We start from the raw sequence: 22,573 nt of genomic DNA, 5'->3' as shown, positions 1-22,573 counted from the left end.
TTGTCTTCCCCTTAAACCTGAGTATTCTCAGATTCTGGTTTTTTGGGGGGCGTACCCTTTGAATTAAGTCCAGCAGGAGGGTTCCGTGGCTCTGTCTTGTTGTTAGGTTTGTTTTTCAGTCCTCTGGGAGCATTCAGTTTGTGATCGGTTAGGAAGGGTATTCAGAGGTCTGAACTTCTGCTCCTTCTAGGCCTCCATCTTGACCTCTTGTCTTCTTTAAAGACAGAATGCCCATAGGCATAAGCCCTGTATCCCAGAATCCATTCTTGACCACTTTTCAACTCATCAAAAATCTCTAATTTAGTTTGTTCAATTCCCATAACCATGTTCACTGAAGGGGCTGTTATCTATATTTTACAGATGAAGAAAGTGAGAAAATTTAAGTATTTATCCCAGGGAAAGAGGATTTGAACACAGGTTTCCCTGACTACCAGTCTAGTAATCTTATTCTCTGCATCAGCTGACTGCAAAGGATCTACTGTTAGGAACTTTAGTGAAAGTTCTCTCTTTTGGAAATTCCTGGCCAAGTGGCAGTCTATAGTTATTTGAACTGGTAGGGACCTTCAGAAGGGACCTATTAAATTTCTCAGAGAACAAATTGAGATTCAAGTAGGGGAAGGATTTACTTTCAAGATCACTCAGCTAGCAAATGTCAGAAATAGATTATGGGGTCTCTAACTCCAAGTCCCAGTTCACAAAGAATAATAAAAATGAAAGGGAACTCAGAAGGCATCTAGTCCAACTTTTAAGTAATGGAGAATACTTCCTAGTTGCTGGAGAGGGGAGGAAGCTTCATTTAACCTACTTATTTGCTCAACAATCATTTGTTAAATACTTGTATTCACAATACTGGATATGAGAGGCTATTTCTACTCTTCACCTTTTTTGTGTTATAGACCCTTCTAGCAGTCTGGTGAAACAGAATAATGTTTTTAAGTGCATAAAAGAAAAAATATACCATTACCAAAAGGATTCTCAAAAACCAAGAGGTTACATAGTAATAAAAAATGTTTTTTATTTTTTCCCATTCAAGTTGATGATCGCGCCTCCCTGAAATCTATATAAGGGTCGATAGACCCCTTAAACCCAATGGACTGTGTTAAAAACCCTTATTTTAGATATAATTTCAGTTCTGCTGGACCATAGTCTAACAGATGGAATGAGACAGAGAGCCATATTTGTAGAACTAAAGAACTGTATTTAGTTACAAATTTGCACAAAGCAGAAATAGGAGAAAAGTAACCAGTTAGATATTATCTCCAACAAGGTCCCTCTCATAGGAAGCTGGGCATGGTGATAAGCGAACCAAGATGGGCACAGGACTCTTGTTATGGGATGGACTCAAAGAAGACCTCATGAAACTGCTTCTGAACACTGTGACAGGAGAGTTGCGAAACTGGAATTACAAGGGGTGTGTAAGGAATGTTGGATTTAGAATCAGAGGAAATGGACTCATATCTTGACTCTGTTACTACCTAAGTGAACTTGGGAATGTTATTTACTCAGATCCTTAGTTTCTTATTCTATCAAATGAGAGAGTTTAACTAGATGAACCACAACACCTTTTCCAGCTCTAAACCCAAAGAGTTCATTTCTCACTAGAGCAAAGGAAAGAATGGAACCTCTCACCACCTAACTTGACCTAACCTAACTACCTTCTCTGCTTGTGGATATAGATCTGGGCTCTCATTCTGAGATGGAAACTGAATGGGAAGAATTAGAAGGAGGTCCATATGCTGCCTAGCCTGACCTTCCTCCAAGAGCAGGAATCCCCTCTGCTGCCTCCCCAAAGCTTTTCTCCCTTTTGAGTTCTGCCCTTGTAGCATAAGAGCTCCCTTAATGGAGCCTTGGGATTGTCTTGGCTCTCTCAGAAGTGACATTACATTTGGAAAAATGTGACCATCCATCCTCTGAAGGAAGAATAAGATCTCCCTGTCTCCTGTCTTCTTAGAACCAGCAGTAAACACGATTAGGACAATAGTGGAGATTTTGTTCAGTTCTTAGTATTGACCCTCTTCTTGGAGGGAATTTGGGTGAGTGAATGGCTGGTTGTCCTTTCCTGCCTTCTGGAGAGGGTTTTATCCCAACCAAAGGTCAACAAGTCCTGGCTGAGTCAAACCCTGGAGTAATATTCAGATAGATAGGCTAAATGTCTTCTCTACCTTTCTGTATTTACTTTCACTCAACCTCTTTTGTAAATAAAAGCTATTAAAAGTCATTTCAACTTTGAGCAATACTACTTTAAATTGGTGACCACCAAATTATTTATAATTTTCATATGTTTTAGTCAAAGCATTAAAATTTAATTCCTACACTCAGAATAGGAGATGCCAGGTCAGATTCTACTCTTTCCCCAGGCATGGGGGTCAGCTCTTCTTTCATTTTCCCCATGTTTACATCTGAGAAGCAAAGTGGATCTTCTCACAAGACCACATTTCTATGCCCCATGAATCTCAGGACAGATGTCTCAATCTCTAGGCCCGCCACCAATTCAGAGTGTTGTGTTCACATTGGCTCAGCTACTGGGGAAGAGGCCCCAAGGCTAGGGGACAACCATCAGGGACTGGCCTGCCCTTCAGCTCTCCCCTGACAAGAGACGCTAGTTTTCTTCCGCACACATACTGACTCATGAACAAGTTTATCTAGATTTATGCTCAGGTATCTAATGACATCAGACAACAGCATTCTCATCTTGGTCACCACCTTGACTGAGGCAGCTAGCCTTTTCTTTGTTCATTCCCTAGAGGCAGGTACCTCTGGCAAGCTGCATTTGCTGTCCAACCTCACCTTAGACTCTTCTCCTATGTTCAACTACACCACATCCTAGAGTAGCACCTCTTCTCCTGGGATGACCCCATTCTCTGGGGCCCCAACAACATTTTTTACCCACACTGGCTCAGAGCAGAACAAAGGAAAGAAAGCAGAACAAGGGAGATAGGAGAACAAAGGAAATTAGTTATTTACATCATCCTCAATGGACAAGGAGACCCAGTGGACATCTGCCTCTTCCCCCTCAGGGTCCACATTCAGAAGCAGGCATCCCTCCCTCATCTCTGCTTCGGGCCTTGATGCTTCCATTTCAGTCCTATTCATGAGTATTTGTGACCTCCCCCCTCCTTTCTGGAGTGTCAGATTTGAGGTGGGGGAGGTTGATTCATTTGTGTCTTGAGGTTTGAAAAATCCCTGTGTCTTTAACAGGAAACCATGTCCTTCCTGGATAGTTCCCCCTCAGGCCCTCTATTTCCATCCACTCAAGATCCCTGACCTCTGTTGAGCACTCTAGTTCCCCACACTGGCCATGAGGGTAGCCTTGTGGTCTTTGGGGTTAAAATGACCCTCGCCTTTGGGCAGAAATTGCAATTTTACATTCTGGTCAAATACTTTGGTGTGATGCAGAATTGGGCTGTGTAATGAGTGTAATTCTGGAGGTTCTTTAAGGAAGGGATGAAATAACCAAAGACACAGAGATTATGCATGAACCTGTGGGAGATCATAGGTCTTTTTATGCTGCTTCATATCTGAGAGGACTCCCTGCCTGGCATACAGTAAATACTCAGAAAATATATACTGATGGAAGGAATGAGCAATTTCCTTTTTTGCGAGCATCAATTAGCATTTGGGTGCTGGCACCCCCATTACAGGCTAATCCTTACTTGAAGATACCAAAGTTAACAGCCAATCAGCCCTAGTGCCTACCACTACTGTCAGTGTTTCGAGTTAGGAAAAGTCTCTTCTGTCCCCCTTGTACTGGACAAATCTTCACGAATGCTTGGTTTCTCTTTCCTTCTTTGGAAGGTCTCGATTTCATGGATAATTCTTGGGCCCTAGGAAATTTTATTTCTCACAATATTTAATTCTATCTTCCTCGATTTCTCTATTTGAAACCTTTTCCAATTTCTTTTTTTTTTAATTTCTTTTTTTCTTTTTTAATTTTTATTTGGTCATTTCCAAACACTATTCATTGGAAACAAAGATCATTTTCTTTTCTTCCCCACCCTCCCACCACCTCTCCCATAGCCCACACGCGATTCCATTGGGTATCACATGTCTTTTCCAATTTCTATTCCTTTGAGATTGTGAATTTGGACTCTTCCTTTGGAAGATGTAGGAGAAGCAATATTTTGCCCATTGCTTTTCTTTTTAAAATTTTATTTCAATAGATTAAAAAACTCAATGAAACAAACATATCTATACAGAAAGAACAAGATTGTTCATATATGAAGTTACAAATCTCTGCTATGTTTAACTTACTTTTCTTCACATCTAAATAATAAGTTCTGAACACAAGTATCCCTGCTCTTCCCTACCCTATATGTTTCACAGAAAGTATTATATGGGAAATCAGTATGTTCATACAATGAAATTCTTTAGTGTTTTCACATTTCAGTTTACACACTGGAGGTAACATTCACAATTTATTCCTCTAGTATTAATTCTGTCATTGTGTATAGTGTTCTCTTGGTTCTAATCATTTCACTGTTCATTAGCCTGTGTAGTTCTTTCCCAGTTCCTTAGAAATTTGCCAGTTCATCACTACTTGCAGCATAGAAGTGTTCAATCATACTCATTTACCACAATTGGTATAGCCAATTCCCAATTAATGGGCATCGCTTCAGTTGCCAATTCTTTGACACCACAAAGTGAACCACTATAAATCTCTTAGAATATATGAATTCTTTTCCCTTTCCTCTGATCTTCTTGGAAAACAGACACAATTATGGGATTCCTGAATCTATACAATTTTATAACTCTGTATGTGTCGGTCAGGAATAACTTCACAATGGATGGATTGGCTGGTTTACAGCTCCACCAACAGTGTATTTGTGTTCTTTTTTTCCACATCCCTTCCAATAATTGCCCTTTGGTCAGTTTAGCCAATCTGATGGATATGAAATAATATCTCAGAAGTTGGCATTTCTCTAATCACTAGTGACTTGGAGCACTTTTTTCATATAACTATATATGGCTTTGATTTCTCCATCCAAAACTTGTCTATTTATAACTTTGGGCCATTTACCAATTTGGGGATGGCTGTGTTTCTTATAAACACACAGCAAAGATCTCTATATGCTTGACATTTGAGTGTATAAAAATGTCTACCCAATTTTCTGCTTTCCTTCTAATCTTGACAGAATTTATTTTATTTCTACAAAATCTTTTCAAATTAATGTACTCAAAATTATCCATCTCATATTTCACAATGCTCTCTGCTCAATCCACCAACTCCCACTATGAATTGTGCTACAGGGAAATAATGTCCAGAGGCTCCACAAACAATCATTTCTTTTCTTTAAGGACCACCCTATCCCCAGAACTACTGAAGCTTCTTCAAGAGAGTCTGTGGACACTAACTTTCTCCCACATCATTCCACATCAGTCGAGTCTAAAGGTATGCTAGACTCTGATCCTTCCTCAGACATCCGCCCAAAAGGGATCTCTTTTTCCTTTCCCCCCATGGGCACCCCTAGTGAAGCCACAACCACAGGGTGGGAACCTAACACTACCAGATATCCTGAAACTAGTCCATTCAACTCCTTCCACAAAAGGATCTCTTCTTCAAGGGAAGGCATCAGCCCAACATTTACTATTTTCATCTGACTCAGTCTCTATCAACAAAGTTCCCATTTCCATGGTAACATGGAATCAATATACAGTTGAAACTGACATCACAATAAAGGCCCCTATAAAAGGAATTAACTGAGCTCAGTTGGGTTACCTTGGACTAAGGTCCCCATCAACCCTTACCTCTATTCATTTTCTCCCCTGAACGATGGGTGCAAATTGTACGCACCATTATAGGAAACAGAGAAAAACAGGTAAAGTCTTTGGTTCAGTCCATGGTCCTTCATGAACTCTTTTTCTTCTTGGGAAGATCAGGGTCATGTTTGAGTTGGGGAGGTTGATTACTTTCTGCTTTAAGGTAGGAAGAAACCATATATATTTAACATGAAGACATTCCATTTTCTGATAGAGCTTCCCCTGGGGAATTTTGGATTCTAATAGTCAATTTAGTTTCTCACACTCTTCTTCAGTGGAGTCTTGTCTTCCTTGGGCCTCAAATGACCCTTCCTTTCCTCATTTTGGTGAAAGGCTTTACATAGGAGTTAAAATTGGGCTGTGGTAAGTGCCTTGGGGCAGTTGAGAAAAGGGATAGACTGATCAAAGATACTCAGATTTTTTTGTATGGACTTCTTTCATCCTTATCTAAATGGGCTCTGCCTGGTGTGCAGTAATTCTCAATAAGTGTGTGCTGGATGAGGGATTGACTGACTTCCCTTCTTTAAATGTATGAGCAACAGCCTAGGTCTCAACACTGCCACTGGCAGACCTAACCTGACATGAAGATGCCATATCTCCAGCCAGTGAGTCCATGGTGCCCATTACCAGTGCTAGTACTTCAGGTTTGTAAGAGTCAATCTCTGCTTCCTCTGCTGGACAAATGTACATGGGACCCAGTTTTGGTTTCTTCTTTCTGAGAGTTCTCCATCTCATGGATATTTACAGTGCTCTTCTTGGGTCTTGGTGATTTGCACTTGAATTTCCATTTCTGGGAACATTTTTGTTCTTTCTTCCTCAGTTTCTCTCTTTGGAGCTTTCTCCTAAGTATCTATTTTTTCTTGATTGAAAATAGATGGCCTTTTTTATCCTTTGGAAGATGTAGGAGAAGTAACAGTTTGCCCGCTGCTTGTCTAGGAGGCTATTTGAGGAGAGTGAACATTTGTCAGTAGTTGACATGTACTAGTCTGCCAAGGGGAGTCATCCAGAGGAAGAGGATTTGAGGAGGTGGACTGTGGAGCCCAGGAGGGAGTAAGAACACATTGCAGACAGGTCTTGTTCCCACCACCTCCAGTGGATTCACAAGGAAGCCTCAACTCCTGTTGGGGATCTTGTTAGTCCATGGGAATCACTCCTGACTGTCTTCTTTCATAATCTGTATTGGTGGGCCTGACTTCAGGGTTTTTAGGATATTCTGTCATGTTCACTCCAGTTCCCTTTCAGACTGTCTGGAAGGGCGTCATTTGGCACTCAAAATAGCTTCTTTCCCTCCTTACTTTTTTTCATCTTATCTTTTCTCCTTCTCCACTCCTCCCTTCCTATTGACTCAAATTGACTGTCATTATTTTGGGCAGTGTATTTAAGTCATCCGACTGACTTTGAGAAAAAAGGGACCTATGGAGCCAAGATAAGGAAGTAAAGGAGAGAGAGAAGAGACAGGCAGTATATTTTGAATTTTGAATCTTTCTAAACATTTTTTGTACTTTGCCTTCCTCATGAGGGTACTCAAGTCAATAAATGTTAATAAGTGTTATTTGATTGACTTTATGACTGACTTCCTTTTCCCACAGATTTAAACAGAAGACTGGCTTCTGGAAGAAAAAAATTTGACACCTCTTTGCCTGATGGTACCGTTGCCCCATCAGATGACTCCTCGGTGTCCACTATAACTGCCAACAATACTTCAGGTCAGTAAAAGCCTCCTTTTTGCTTTCTCTGTTTGACAGAAATTCTTTCCTCCCAGGTCATCCTTCCTCTTTTAAGGGCTTTCCATTTCACCATTATTTGTACTGCTTTTCCTTCAGCTTATATTACTTACATGGTTGATACAGTTGAATATCTGAAGGTAGTAGGAGGAAAAATATGTGATCTGAAGTCTCTTTATTTTTCAAAATGTTAGAATGAAATAGATAGAAGAAGAATGTTGTTAAAAGTTTTAACCACAGGGACCAGAGTACACTGGAAAAAGATTACGGTTTGTTTTTCTCAGAAGCCTTCTTCAGTATATGCTCTGTATAGGCTTTGTAGTAAGACTCCTAATATTTGAATTGAACGTCGTAGTTCATCCATCACTAAGGGTTTTTTGATCATCGGAATATTATGATTACTTCTCCAACTGGTCTGTTGGATCTACCTGCTATTCCTTGAATGTCCATTTCTTTTCCATTACATCAAAGTTGAATATCTTTTCTATATTTTCCCCCGGGATAATAACTTGAATCTTCAACCAGAATACCACCTGTTTATTTGTATCAGTTTGAGCACAAACAAATTTACTTATAATAGGCAATGGTGAGCTTGGAGTTAGGAAAACTATTCCATTCAGCCTCAAACTCTTATTAGAGCTGCATGACCCTGATCAAATCAGAGTCCCTTAATTGCTGCCTGCCTCAGTTTCCTCATCTATGATATGGGGATAGCACATACCTCCCAGGGTTAATTTATGAACAAATATGATGAAATAATCAAATAATAGTAGTCTTTAGCACAGTGGTTGTCATATTGTGTTATTGAAACATCATTATTAGCTCTGTAATGTCCTTCAGGAGATTATACATTGCAGAAGATCAGAGGGTTAGAAAATATATAAGTCTGGAGGGGAACATCAGGATTATTTAGTTCAAAGACCCCCTTTTACAGATCAGGTTTGCCCAAAGTCACAGCAGGAGTAAGTATCTCGGTTAGGAATTTAGCCCAGGTATAATATACTACCTTCTATTTCTTGAGCTCCTTCGATTTTACTCTGCTGTCTCCTGGGTGAAATCTCTCCCCTGGCTTTTTCCTCTCTGGGTGCCTATTTTGGGCTACTTTGGGGCTTGGATTTCCAAGTTATGTCTCTTAAATCAGTCTTGTCTCCCTCAGATCACTCTCCAGGAGGGTAGCCTGCCTAAGTGGTCTGTGTGGTTCCACTGCTTGTTGGTGAAAACTGAATAGTCCTATTGGTCCTGGGATATCCAAATCTGAGATACAGTTTTGTAACTTTCCCTGGAGGCAGAGTACATATTAATAACAGAATGCATACAATCTTAGGCTGTGAAGTGAGTACCATGCATTTGCTACGTTGCACACACTATGAGTTAATCATGACAGATCCCTGGACCCCTCCCTCATTCCTTCCTGCAGACAGAGTAGCTGATGTGATGTGCACCACACAAATGCTAAACCAAAGAGCAGCAGGAGGTCCTGTAGCAACCTAGAAACAGCTTTCTAGCACTCAGACACCCTCAGTTCTAATCTGGCCTCAGATGTTTCCTGAATGTGTGACCCTGTACAAGGCATTTAATCCTCATTGCCTAGTCCTTACCCCTCTTTTGTATATATAGTATGTATTGTTTCCAAGGCAGAAGAATGTAAGGGTTAAAAACATGCCCTTAACCATACAGGTTAGTAGATGCTTCCTCTTTGCTTCCTCTCCTGGAGAGTGATTCCTTCCTACTCTTTGGAGAAAACCCAGTGAAATCACCTCCAGAGACTGCAGTGAAGATACCTTTGTGAAGGGCATTTGGCTTCAAGCCTTTGTGGCAATAATTTTTCTTTTGATCTCTCTTCCCGAGCATATTATATAGGGCTTCCTCTTTCCCCTGGGAGAAATATTTTGGGTTTGACCAACCAAAGTAGGCCAGGATAGGAGCCCTTAATTAAGCCTGATCATCTATTGCATTCCCTGTTCTCACCTGTGTCTTCTTTAGACTTCATTTGGGATGAAACAAGGATATTGGTAAGAATAAACCATATCCCTTCAGAATCTTTTCTATGATTGGTAAATTTCTAATGAGAATTGGAGGCTGGTAGCCAACTGCCAAAGATAATGGCCTGTTTTTCTATGGGACCTAGCAAGCCACCATCAGGAGTTTTGGGTAGAGTCTGTCCCAGCCTAGACAAATGGACTTCTAGCTCCTGAGTCTACTGTCCATGTTGCATTAGAGTTCTCCTCTATCCCTCCTCTGCCGGGGGTTTACAATTCTTGAGGTTTCATTTTCTGCTGTGTGGCAATAATTCACTGGTTCATCTTTAGAATCTCAGAGGAATGGGCTTCTTGAGAATTGGTTTGGCCATAGCTTTCAAGTCCCCAAGGATTATGGAATGAAAAGCAGGTACTTGGAAGAGACTGGAGTGAGTCCCACCCACAACTGCAGAATCTCCACTCCAGACTATCCAACAAGCATCCCCAGTGCAGCATTTCTAACTTTTTCAGTAAGATTTTACATATAGGAGAACCCACTACTTTCTGGGGCAGCCTCTCATTTGGGGGCAGTGCTCAGTGGTAGAAAGTGATTTCCTGATACTCAACGTTAATTTCTCTTTGTTCTTTTGCATTTATTGCTTTTGTTCTTCCCCTGGGAAACAAACCAAAAAAGGGTTTCCAAGAAAACACTTCCAAAGAAAAATCATTCAAATACTTAGAAAACAACCATCATGTTCCCTCTGAGCCATTACTTCTCTGAAATCAGTTCCTTCAACAGATACTTAGTGGATATGGTGTTGAGATGTTTCTTCATTCTGGTTACCCTCATGGGATCTGATATCTAGAACTTGAAGGGGCCCCTCGGATTTATCTAGCACTAATGCCTTATTTCAAAGTAAAGGAAACTGAGTCTGAGGATGGCCCTTGCAAGGTAAACCACTCCAGAGAAGCAGGATGCCCAGACAGTAACAGAGTCAGGCTTATCTCAACATCTGCTGGTGGAGAAACAAGCCCTTTTCTGTCTAGAGAAGGACCAAGTGATGGTAGAAACAGTGTTCAGCATTTTTTTCAGAGAACACAGATGCTCCTGGAATCACTCAGAATGCATGTAGTCCACAGACCCACAGTCAGAAAGGGGCTCCACTTTTTGCCTAGCCTAAGCAAAGGAACCAACTAGTCCAGGACTGTCCCTTCACCCTTTGTTAGGGGTATGATGAACACTGCCATGATTGGAGCTCAGATAAGCCCAATTGGACCTTTTTCAATGAAACCCCTTGAGTCCACACTTCCTAAGAGGGGTACTCCCTCTGTTGCACCAGTGACTGAATTCAGAACCAGGGACAATGGACAGCTCACTGGTGTTTCCTCCTTCTCCCCCAGTACCCCAGGATGGGAGGCCATAGAGCTGGTAGTTTAGGTGTTTCACAGCTCAGCACACTCACATCTGGACAGTCTCCCTCAGAGGAGCTTGACTGGCTGTCTTCATGGCAAGTCCTGTGAAAGGGTCCAACCCAGAGCCGGATGTTTACCCCACTTTAGTCCAAATCTCAGTTACTACAAGAACTAGGATCATAGCAGAGTCTGTCTCAAACTTGACATCAACCAGTGAAATACCAGCTATCTCCACCAGCAGCAGCTCCCCAGCATTTTCTGAAGGAAGAATGGGTGCTCTCTGGCCCTAAGGCTCAGAAGTCACAAGTCTCTCACAACTTCAGTCCTACTTGGCACATGACACTCTTTTCCCTCCAACTCCTGTAGCCTCTTCCAGTTATGCCCATGGCAAAAGAACATGAGATCTGCTGAAACTGCCACTAGTAACAAACAGACAACTCTGTCTCTTAGCAGCAAAGTCAGACATAATCCTTTCTCCTATGAGCCCTGTCACTCGAGCTCCAAGCACTGAGTCAGAAAGCAGCACAAGTCACCCCTTAACCAATTCTTTTTCTGAAGACCCCAAGGTGTCCTTAACCACTGTTCTGCAGAAAAATCCCTATTAGTCACCTCTGTTAAATAGCATCCCTTGACAACCACAGCCCATGGTGGCCAACATAAAGAATCAGAGAAAATCTCTCTTAATCCCCTTACCCACAGAGGCCACAGCCAGAACTTTTACTGTCAAGGTGACAAACAGTACCTATCCTCAGCAATTTCATTGCTCAGCTCATCACCTGAAGTGAATTCAGTCCTGCCTCCTAGTACAATTCCAGGGGATATCCCAAAGAGTTTAAGGCCACAACTCTGGAGAGACGGGCCCTTTGTCCAGGTGGACTATGCTAAACACAGTGACCCCTGCCTATGCTGAATCAGGTACAAATCCAGCTGCTGTGAACCAGGCTGGAACTATCTATAACTCAAATTCCATTAGTCACCAAAACTGACAGGGGAGGGACATAGAATCCCTATTCTTTTCTCATCCTGTACTTGAGTGCAGGGGAACTAGTTCAAGGTCAGCTTCCACTCTGATGCCAGGACTATGGGACAGCCAATATTCTATGGGTAACATAGGCACAGAGGCCAGCCATTAACTATGCAATCTCATACCCTCGTTTTTATGCAGCACAAACATATTAGTGTATTGTGCACACTGTCACCCTCCATGGAAAGCAGTCTTTGAGGCCAAGGATTGTGTCATTTTCCTCTTTGCATCTATAGATTTAAGCACTGAATACTTGTGGATTTGTTTGATAAGGAGACACGAGGCTCAGGAAAACAGGCCAAGGAAACAGAGGTTGGACCTCAGATATGTGTCCCATTAAGTGATCTCTCTTAGAACCTGACACCTAGCTTTCTAAGCTCTTAGACTTGGATTTAATCGTCTAGGAGGTCTCTTGCAGCTCTAATAATAATAACTAACGTCTATATAATGCTTACTTTGAATCAGTCTCTCTGCCAAGTGCTTGACAAACATCTCATTCCATCCTCGCAACAACCTTTGGAGAGGTAGGTGCTCTTATAACCCCCGTTTTTATGATGAAGAACCTGAGGCAGTCAGGGTCAAGTGACTTGCCCAGAGTACCAGAACTAAAATGTCTGAGGCTAATTTTGAACTCAGGTCTTTCTGACTAAGTTAAGTTCTCTGTCCACTGCACTACCTAAGTATTGGATCATAGGTAGATTTATTTTCTTCTGTTTCTCTCCTAACCATAGTCTCTCCACTCATGGCTGTTTTCTCTCCCTACAGGCTATAAACACCAAATCAGCTTCCCTTGCTTCAGAAACAGTGAGTATTCTTATCCTGGCACTAAACAGAGGATACAATTTGTACATCCTGATCTTGTTCCAATAGCATCTTAGGAAAGAGAAGCTGGGATAGGAGGGCCAAAGAGAGAGAAAGACACCAGAAAATCCTGGTTCCTTTCTCATATTTCAATCCCCACATGTCACCCTGTGACCATGTGAAACAGAGATAGTTTCCCTTGTATTTTATAGCCTCTCCCTATAATCATACCATGCTTACCTGGTCCATAGTTTTCATTCACGATCTTTCTTCCTCAGTGCCTCAGAGAAAAACCATCACTTTAGCATTCTCTCTGACTTCATCCTCAGTTCCTCTCACTGCAGGAAGCAGCCATTTGCATTTTTGATGACTGCTGGTAAATTTTGCTGCATTTAATTATGAAGTTGAAAGCTAGCTACTGGTCCTAGACTCATAACATCACAGACTTAGATCTCGAAGTGAACTTCCAGGCTATCTAGTTCAATCTACTCCTCATGATAAAATTAAATAATAAATTTCCAATGTAAAAAGCTGTCTTTTCTACCTCCCCTTAAATTATTACTATAAGAAATACCTATAATCTATAAAAATTTATTTCATTAGCTGTTTCCAAAATATATATCCTAGTCTGCCCCCTGAATCCAACACCAATCTGTTCAAACGTATGCTTCATCAATGATTCTCTGGTATTCTGATTAGTCATGGTAGTGATCAGAATTCTTAAATCTTTTAAAGTTATTTATTTTTACGATGTTGTTATTGTATACATTGTTCTTCTGGTGCTGCTCACAAGTCTCCCCAGGTTTTTCTGAAAATATCTCAAAATTTATTTTCAAGAAAGCCATGCTTTTCTGTCTGAAAACTGGTACTAAGTATCCATTCCAAGGCAGAAAGAATGTTACAAGCTAGGCAACTGGGGTCAAGTGACTTATCCAGAGTCACACAGCCAGGAAGAATTTCATGCCAGATTTGAACCCAAGACCTCATAACTCTAGAAGTGGAGCTCTCTGCTACTCTTCAATAATTTATTATAGCAAAATAATATTTCATCACACTCATGAACATGAGAACTTGTCCAGTCATTCCCTTACTTATGAGAGTATCTCCTCAACTTCCATTCTTTAGTATCCCCTCATTTCCATTCTTTGCCACATTAAAAAGGTTTGGTATTTTTTCCTTAGGATATCTGGTTCTTTTTTTTTTTGTACTCTTTGGGATGTAAACCTAGTAATGATATTTTTCAGCCAAAGGCTATATGCATAGTTTCATGGCATAGTTCTAGTTTACTTTCTTAAAATTTGAGTCCAATGTGCAGATCTGCTCTACCAACAGTGTATCAGTAGCCCATTTTCTCCATTACCAATATTGGTCCTTTTCCTTTTTTCCAGCTTTTCCAATTGTATGGGCTTATGTGAAACACCAAAATTGTTTTAATTTTTATTTCTATAATTATCAGTGATTTGGGTAATTTGTACACATAGATATTGTTTACTTGAGTTTCTTCATTGAGACCTCCCTATTCATAAACTTTGACTATTATTGGAGAATCATTTTGATTTTTTCAACATTAAATTTTTCTATTATATGTAACAACAGTTTCCAAAATTTTTAAGGATCATTGAGTCACAAATTCCCCCACCCACTCACCCATTTTGAAATGGTAAGCAAATATTATGTAGATCTAACATATGTAAACATATAAAAGTTTCCTATATTAGACCTTTTATGAAATGAAACTGAAATAAAAAAATTAGAAGGTGAAAACAATCTTGCTTTCTTCTGGATTTAGAATTCATCAATTCTTTTTCCCTGGAAGCAGATGGCATTTAAAAAAATCACGAGTCCTGAGGCATAGTTTTGGATCATTATATTCCTGAGAAAAAACTGTTATTCATAGGTCTGTTCATTGTACTGCATTCCTGTCCCTGTGTTCAATGTCCTCCTGGTTCTGTTTATTATACTATGCTTTAATTCCTGTAAATCTTTCCAGGTTTTTCTGAGTTCCTCCTTTTCATTTCTTATATCACAATAGTATTCCATAATAATCATATATTACAACTTTGTCATTCCCCAATTGATGGATATCCTTTCACTTGCCAAATATATATCCCCCCACATCCCCCTAAAGAGCTGCTTTAAATATTTTTGCACATATAACCCCTTGCTTCCCCCCCTTTTAATCTCTTTGGTAAACAAACCTAATAATGGTATTACTGGCTCAAAGAGTATGTACTGTTAGGCCTATGCCTTTGGGCATAAGTCCAAATTGCTCTCCAGAATGGATAAATAACTTCAAAAATTCCACAAAAGGGCATTAGTGTCTCAACTTTTCCATTTGCCCTCCAAGTTTTACATTTTCCTTTTCTTCCATAATAGCCAATATCTTTTTTTTTTGTAAATTATTTATTTAGTCAATTTAGAACATTATTCCTTGGTTACAAGAATCATATTCTTTCCCTGCTTTCCCTCAACCCAACCTTCCCATAGTCGACATGCAATTCCACTGAATATTACATGTGTCCTTGATAAAAACCTATTTCCATGTTGTTGGTGTTTGCATTAGGATGTTCATTTAGAATCTTCATGCCCAATCATATCCCTTCGACCCATGTAATCAAGTAGTTGTTTTTCTTCTGTATTTCTATTCCCACAGATTTTACTCTGAATGTGGATAGTGTTCTTTCTCGTAGATCCCTCCAAGTTGTTCAGGATCACTACTTTGCCACTAATGGAGAAGTCCATTACATTCGATTGTAGCACAGTGTATGGGTCTCTGTGTACAATGTTCTCCTGGTTCTGCTCTTTTCACTCTACATCAATTCCTGGAGGTCATTCCAGTTCCCATGGAACTCCTCCAGTTCATTATTCCTTTGAACACAATAGTATTCCATCAGCAACAGATACCACAATTGGTTCAGTCATTCCCTCAAATGAAGGGTATTTCCTCATTTTCCAATTTTTTTTTGCCACAATAAAAAGCCCAGCTATGAATATTCTTGTACAAGTATTTTTCCCTTTTATCTCTTTGGGGTACACACTCCAGCAGTGATCAAAGGGCAGACAGTCTTTTAGTGCCCCTTGGTCATAGTTCCAAATTGCCCTCCAGAATGGTTGGATCAATTCATAACTCCACCAGCAATGCATTAGTGTCCCAACTTTGCCACATCCCCTCTAGCATTCAGAATGGATGAATAAGTTCACAAGTTCCACTACAGGGCATTAGTGTCTCAATTTTTCCATATCCCCTCCAAGTTTTGTCATTTTCCTTTTCTTTCATAATAGCCAATCTCTGATGAGCTGTAGAGTGACAACTTAGAGTTGTTTTAATATGCAATACTCTATATTATAGTGGTTTAGAGCATATTTTGCACATCTAAAGAGAACATTAATTACTTTAAGAATTCCCTCTTCATCTCCTTTGACCATTTATCATTTTGGGAAAGATTTGTATTCTTGTATATTCTACTCATTTCTCTACGTATTTGAGAAATGAGTCTCTTATTAGAGAGCTGTGTAAACTTTTTTTTTTTGCTTCATTATGATTAGTGAATAAAACACTCTCCATCTTATTTACTCCTGTTTAGGTTCTGGCCTCCACTTTCCCCAATTTGCCCTCTTTTTCTATCAGTTCTCTTAACCCCTTCTCTTACTCCCTTCACTTCCTTCTTTAATTCAGGGTAAATAGATTTTTAATACACAAGTGATTGTGGGTATTCTTCTCTCATTGAGCCAATGAAATGAGACCTCCTTCCCAATCTCTGCTCTCTTCCCCTCCACTGCAAAAAGCTCTTTCTTGTCTCTTTTATGTGAAATAATTGAGCCCTTTTTATTTTACTCTTCTTCTTCCTCCCAATGCATTACCCTTGTCTCATATTTCTATTTTATACTATTTTATTTTGTAACATCCCATCATATTCAACCCATACCCTTGCCATCTGTCTATGTATGTTCCTTCTAAGTTCCCTAATAATGACCAGATACTTTATAAGAATCATCTTCTCATGCATGGTTGTATGCAGTTTAATCTTATTGAAAGTCTTTTGATTTCTTTTTCCTGTTTAGCCTTTTAGGCTTCTCTTGAATATTGTGTTTGAGAGTCATTTCCCATTTAGTTCTGATCTTTTCATCAAGAATTTTTGAAAGACCTCTATTTCATGGACTATCGATTTCCCCCCTCTGAAACATTATGCTAATTTTTACTGGTTAAGTGATCCTTGATTGAAGTCCTAGCTCTTTGCCCTTTGGAATTTCACATTCCATCCATTATGATCCTTTAATGTAGAAGCTGGAAAAATATTGATTATCCTGATCATGGTTCTATGGTATTTGAATTGTTTCTTCTTGTTTCATGGTATTTTCTCTTTGACCTGGGATTTCTGGAATGTGGCTATACTATCCTAGGGTCCTTTTGGACTTGCTTTTAGGAGGTAATTGATGAATTGTTTTGATTTCTCTTTTGCCCTCTGATTCTGCAATATTGGAGCAGTTTTCCTTGATAATTTCTTTAAAGATAATGCCTAACCTCTTTTTTTAACATGAAATTAACATAACTCCATAATCCTTAGATTATCTCTTCTAGATTTATTTCCCATATAAGAGTTTTTCAAATGAAGGAAACATTTCAAATATGCTTTTTTTTCATTTTTTGATTTTCTTTGATTATTTCTTGATATCTCATGGAGACATTATCTTCCACTTTCGTAATTCTCATTTTTAATGTCTGATTTTTTCCATTTTTATTTTTAATTAATTAATTAAGACTATTTTTTCACTGTTGCATGATTCATGTTCTTCCCCTCTCCTTCTACTTCCCACCTCCCAGAGCTGAAGAGCAATTTCACTGCATTATACATTTATTGTTGTTCAAAACCTATTTCCCAATTACTAATAAAGTGATTTTTTAAAGTCAAAAGCAGGACTTCTGGGTTAAGATGGCGGCTGTGTCTAAACAGGACTTTTACTCTCCAAACCACCAACCAATATAGAATACCTCAAAAAAACAAGTTCAGATGAAAGAAGGGACACCACAGTAGAACTTAGTATTGAAATGCTAGAGTCACAGCCAGCAAGCCATAATCAGAGACAACTCTAGCTCCTTGGTAGCTAAGTATGACCACCAGGGACTTCTAACCCCAGAGAGCAGCTAGACATTTAGGACTCTAGAAGACTGAAGTTTGTGAACCTTGGGTGCAGAGATAGAGCAGGGAGATAACACCTCTAATGAAGAGGCAATTAAGGCAATCACTAAAATCTATTTTGCTCAAATGTATGGCAATATAGATATGGAAATCTAGGTGATATAAATGAATATTTACAAAAATATAAATTGCCTTGATTAACAGAAGAAAGCATAGAATGCTTAAATAATCCCATATCAGAAAAAGAAATTGAATAAGCAAGCAATCAAAGAACTCCCTGAGAAAAAATCCACAGGACCAGATGGATTCACAGATGAATCCTATCAAACATTCAGAGAACAACCAATCCCAATACTATTGAAAATATTTAACATAATAAGCAAGTAAAAGGAGTTCTACCAAATTCCTTTCATGACAAAAATATGGGACTGATTTCCAAAGTCAGGTAGATTAAAACCAGAGAAAGAAATCTACAGACCAGTCGCCCTAATGAATATAGATGCAAAAATCTTAAATAGAATATTGGGAAAAAGAATCTAGCAAGGCATGAGGGTTATTCATTATGATCAGGTGGGATTTATACCAGGAATGCAAGGATGTTTCAGTATTAGGAAAACTATTCATATAATTGACCATATCAACAAGCAAAGCAACAAAAGTAACATGATTATCTCAATAGATGCAGAAAAAGCTTTTGACAAAATACAACAGTTTTTCCTATTGAAAACACTAGAAAGTATAGGAATAGAAGGACTTTTCCTAAAAATAATAAACAGTATATATATATATATATATATATATATATATATATCCACACACACTCACACACACACACACATATATATATATCCAAAACAATTAGTAAGCATCATTTGCAATGAGGACAAATTAGAATCATTCCCAATAATAAAAATAGTGAAACAAGGATGTGCCCTTTATAACCTCTATTATTTAACATTGTACTAGAAACACTAGCTATAGAAATTAAAGAAGAAAAAGAAATTTATTAAAATAGGCAGTGGGGAGAACAAGCTATCACTCTTTGCAGATGATATGATTGTCTACTTAAAGCATCCTAGAGAATCCACTAAAAAGCTGATGGAAAAATCAAGAATTTTAGAAAAGTTGCAAGATACAAAAGGAACCCACATAAATCATCAGCATTTCTACATATTTCCAACACACCCAAGCAGCAGATGATAGAAAGAGAAATTCCATTTAAAATCACCCTAGACAATATAAAATACTTAGGAATCTATTTGCAAAGATAAAGAGAGGAATTATACAAACACAACTACAAAATACTTTCCACCAAACTAAAACTAGATCTAAAAAATTGGAAAAATATTAATTGCTTATGGGTAGGATTAGCAAACAATAAAAATTATCATTCTACCCAAATTAATTTACTTATTTAGTGCCATACCTATCACACTACCAAGAAACCTTTTTACTGAATTAGGAAAAAACTATGACAAAGTTCATTTGGAAGAACAAAAGATCAAGAATATCAAGGGAAATAATGAAAAAAATGTGAAGGAAGGTTGCCTAGCAGTACCAGATCTTAAACTTATACTATAAAGCAATGGTCATCAAAACAATATGGTACTGGCTAACAGACAGAAGGAGAGAGGATCAGCGGAATAGGCTTGGGGTAAGTGACCTCAGGAAGACAGTCTATGATGAACTCAAAGGTCCCAGCTTTTGGAACAAAAATGCACTATTTGACAAAACCTGCTGGGAAAATGGGAAAACAGTATGGGAGAGATTAGGTTTAGATCAGTGTCTCACACCCCACACCAAGATAAACACAGAATGGGTGAATGACTTGAATATAAAGAAGGAAACTATAAATAAATTAGTTGAACACAGAATAGTATACTTGCCAGTCTTTGGGAAAGGAAATAATTTAAGACCAATCAAAAATCACAAAATGTAAAATAAATAACTTTGATTACATTAAATTAAAAAGGGTTTGTTCAAACAAACCAATGCAACCAAAATTAGATGGGAAGCAAAAAGTGGGAAAATTTTTTATAAGAAACCACTGACAAAAGTCTAATTACTCAAATATATAAAGAGCTAAATCAATTGTACAAAAAATCAAGCCATTCTGCAATTGATAAATGGGCAAGGGAAGGGACATGAATAGACAATTTTCAGATAAAGAAATCAAAACTGTCAATAAGCACATGAACAAATGTTCTAAATCTCTCATAATAAGAGAAATGCAAATCAAAACAAGTCTGAGGTATCACCTCACACCTAGCAGATTAGCTAACATTAGCAAAGGAAAATAACAAATGTTGGAGGGGATGTGGTAAAATTGGGACATTAATACATTACTGGTAGAGTTGTGAATTGATCCAACCATTTTGGATGGCAATTTGGAACTATGCCCAAAGGGTTTTAAAAGACTGTCTTCCCTTTGATCCAGCCATATCACCCTTGCGTTTATACTACCCCAAAGATATCAAAGGGAAAAAACTTGTACAAAAATAATTATAGCTGTGCTCATTGTGGTGGCAAAAAACTGGAAAATGAAAGGTGTGCCCTTCAAATGGGGAATGGTTTAAGAAATTGTGGTATCTGTTGTTGATGGAATACTATTGTGCTATAAAGAATTATGAACTGGAAGGATTCCATGTGACCTGAACAACCTCCAGGAACTAATGCAGAGTGAAAGGAGCAGAACCAGGAGAACATTATACAGAGAGACTGATACACTGTGGTACAATTGAATGCAATGGACTTCTCTATTTGCAATAATGCAATGATCCAAGACAATTCTGAGGAACTTTTGGGAAAGATAGCTATACACATTCAGAGGAGGAACTGTGGGAATAGAAACACAGAAGAAAAACATCTGCTTGATCACATGGGTCATTGGGGATATGACTGGGGATGTAGACTCCAAACAATCACCAGAGTGCAATTAAAATTCGGAAACAGGTCTTCATCAATATATCTTTCCTTGATACGTGTGACTTAGAATCATTTTGCAGTCCTTATCTTTCCTTGATAAATCAATGACACAAGTAAAACCCAATGGTATTGTGTGTTGGCTATGGGGGAGGAGGAGGGGAGGGAAAGAACATGAACCATGTAACCATGGGAAAATCTTCTAAATTAATTAATTAAATGAATTTTTTTTTCATTTCAATGAAAAAAAAATAAAGTGCAAAAGTCAAAATCCTCAATCATTTTGTCAATCAGACCATTTGATCAATCATAAGTTTTTCTTAAGCATTTCTGTAATCACTCCTCTTTCTCTGGATGTAGGTAGCATTCTCTTATAAGTTCCTATAGATTGTCCTAGAACATTGCATTGCTACTAGTAGAGAAGTCCATTACATTTGATTATGGCACAATGAATCAGTCTCTGATTACCATGTTCTCCTGCTTCTGCTCATTTCTCTCTGCATCAATTTCTGAAGGTGTCTTTCTGATTCACATGGAATTCCTTCAGTTCAACAATTTGTTTCAACACAATACCATCACCATCAGATGCCACAATTTGTTCAGCAATTTTCCCATTGATGGACAACAGAAGATAATTTTCTTGAGTGAGGTTTTGTAGTTCATATTCCCTTTGGCCCATTTTACTATCTAAAGTTGTTTTCCTCAGCAAATTTTCATACCTCTTTTTTCCCCTAGTGCTAATTTTGCCTTTCAAGAAATTCTTCTTCAGTGTATTTTTGTGTATCTTGTCCCATATGGCCAATTCTACTTTTTGAAAGAGTTCATCTCTTCATTGAATTTTTATAAAATGTCTTTTACCACTTCATATATTCTGACTTGAAAGATGTTCATTTCTTCAATATTGTTTGTGCCTCCTTTTATAAGGTGTTGACTTTTTACATGAATTTCCTGTATCACTGTCATCACTTCTCCTGAATTTTCTTCTACCTCTCCTAATGGATCATTAAAGCTCTTTTTGAGCTTCTTCCATTAATTTGTTTTTTGGCTTGATCCTTATTTTTATTGAAAATCCTTATTTTTATTGGAAAGTTTGCATGCAGTGGCATTGATTTTTGTAGTCTTCTACTTTTCTGTTTTGGTTTTCTTTGTCACCAAAATAGCTCTCTGTGTTGAATTTCTTTTTCATCTTTTTGCTCATTTCCAGCTCTTTCCTTTCCATTTTTAAAATGAGAGTTAAAATTGAATCTGTACCTGTGGTAGAGTTGAGTACTGCTCCAAGTTTAAGGTTCTTTGTACAGCTGCCCTCAGAGTTAACTCTAGGGATCAATCTGCTTTCAGCCCTTCACATTTGGTATCATGAAAGCAATGGTTTGTTTAGTACCCTTCTGGTCTATATTCTGCTTTGTGAGTAACCCTAAGCACTCTTTCCTCCCTTGGAACTGTGACCAGGGAGAGTCTGCTGCTCTCCTGTGGCTACAAGCACTGGTCTCTGCTAGCCCTTCTCCACCCAGAGAATCTCTCCCACAGACTGGGATCTGAATATGAGCAATGTAACAAGAATTGCCGTAAGAGTGAGTAAAGGGACCCATGTAATCTTCTAAGCAATTTTCTGATCCCCCCCACCCATTTATTATCTGGGACTTAATGCTCCAGAAGTCTTTCCTGTTACTTCAGTTGTGGTCAAGGCCTGCTGGCTTGGTGGGCCTGCCCTGGTGCAAAATGTGTTCCACTTCCACCTCTACCACAGTCCATTCCATCTGTCCTGCTAGCTTTTCTAAGTTGTTTTGTGCTGGAAAATCAGTCATCTTTTTTGTGTGTGTTATAATACTGCTCCAG

General features: G+C 38.7%; 1 protein-coding gene across 2 annotated transcripts in view; it reads left to right on the top strand.

Moving 5' to 3' along the window:
* Positions 1-4,931: 4,931 nt before the first annotated feature.
* The window catches only part of LOC130457901 (mucin-16-like), a 29,545-nt gene continuing 11,903 nt past the window's right edge, over positions 4,932-22,573 (top strand). For both annotated transcript variants that reach the window (XM_056820638.1, XM_056820637.1), the window contains exons 1-3: positions 4,932-5,816; positions 7,347-7,463; positions 12,642-12,680. In XM_056820638.1, the coding sequence (XP_056676616.1) occupies positions 5,771-5,816; positions 7,347-7,463; positions 12,642-12,680 (202 nt within the window). In that variant the 5' untranslated portion in view covers positions 4,932-5,770. The remainder of the gene's footprint in view (positions 5,817-7,346; positions 7,464-12,641; positions 12,681-22,573) is intronic.

This window comes from Monodelphis domestica, chromosome 3 (assembly GCF_027887165.1).
Source record: "Monodelphis domestica isolate mMonDom1 chromosome 3, mMonDom1.pri, whole genome shotgun sequence".
In the NCBI taxonomy this organism is placed as follows: domain Eukaryota; kingdom Metazoa; phylum Chordata; class Mammalia; order Didelphimorphia; family Didelphidae; genus Monodelphis; species Monodelphis domestica.
Note: the sequence above shows the minus strand (reverse complement) of the source record. Positions and strands in the feature narration are given on the sequence as shown.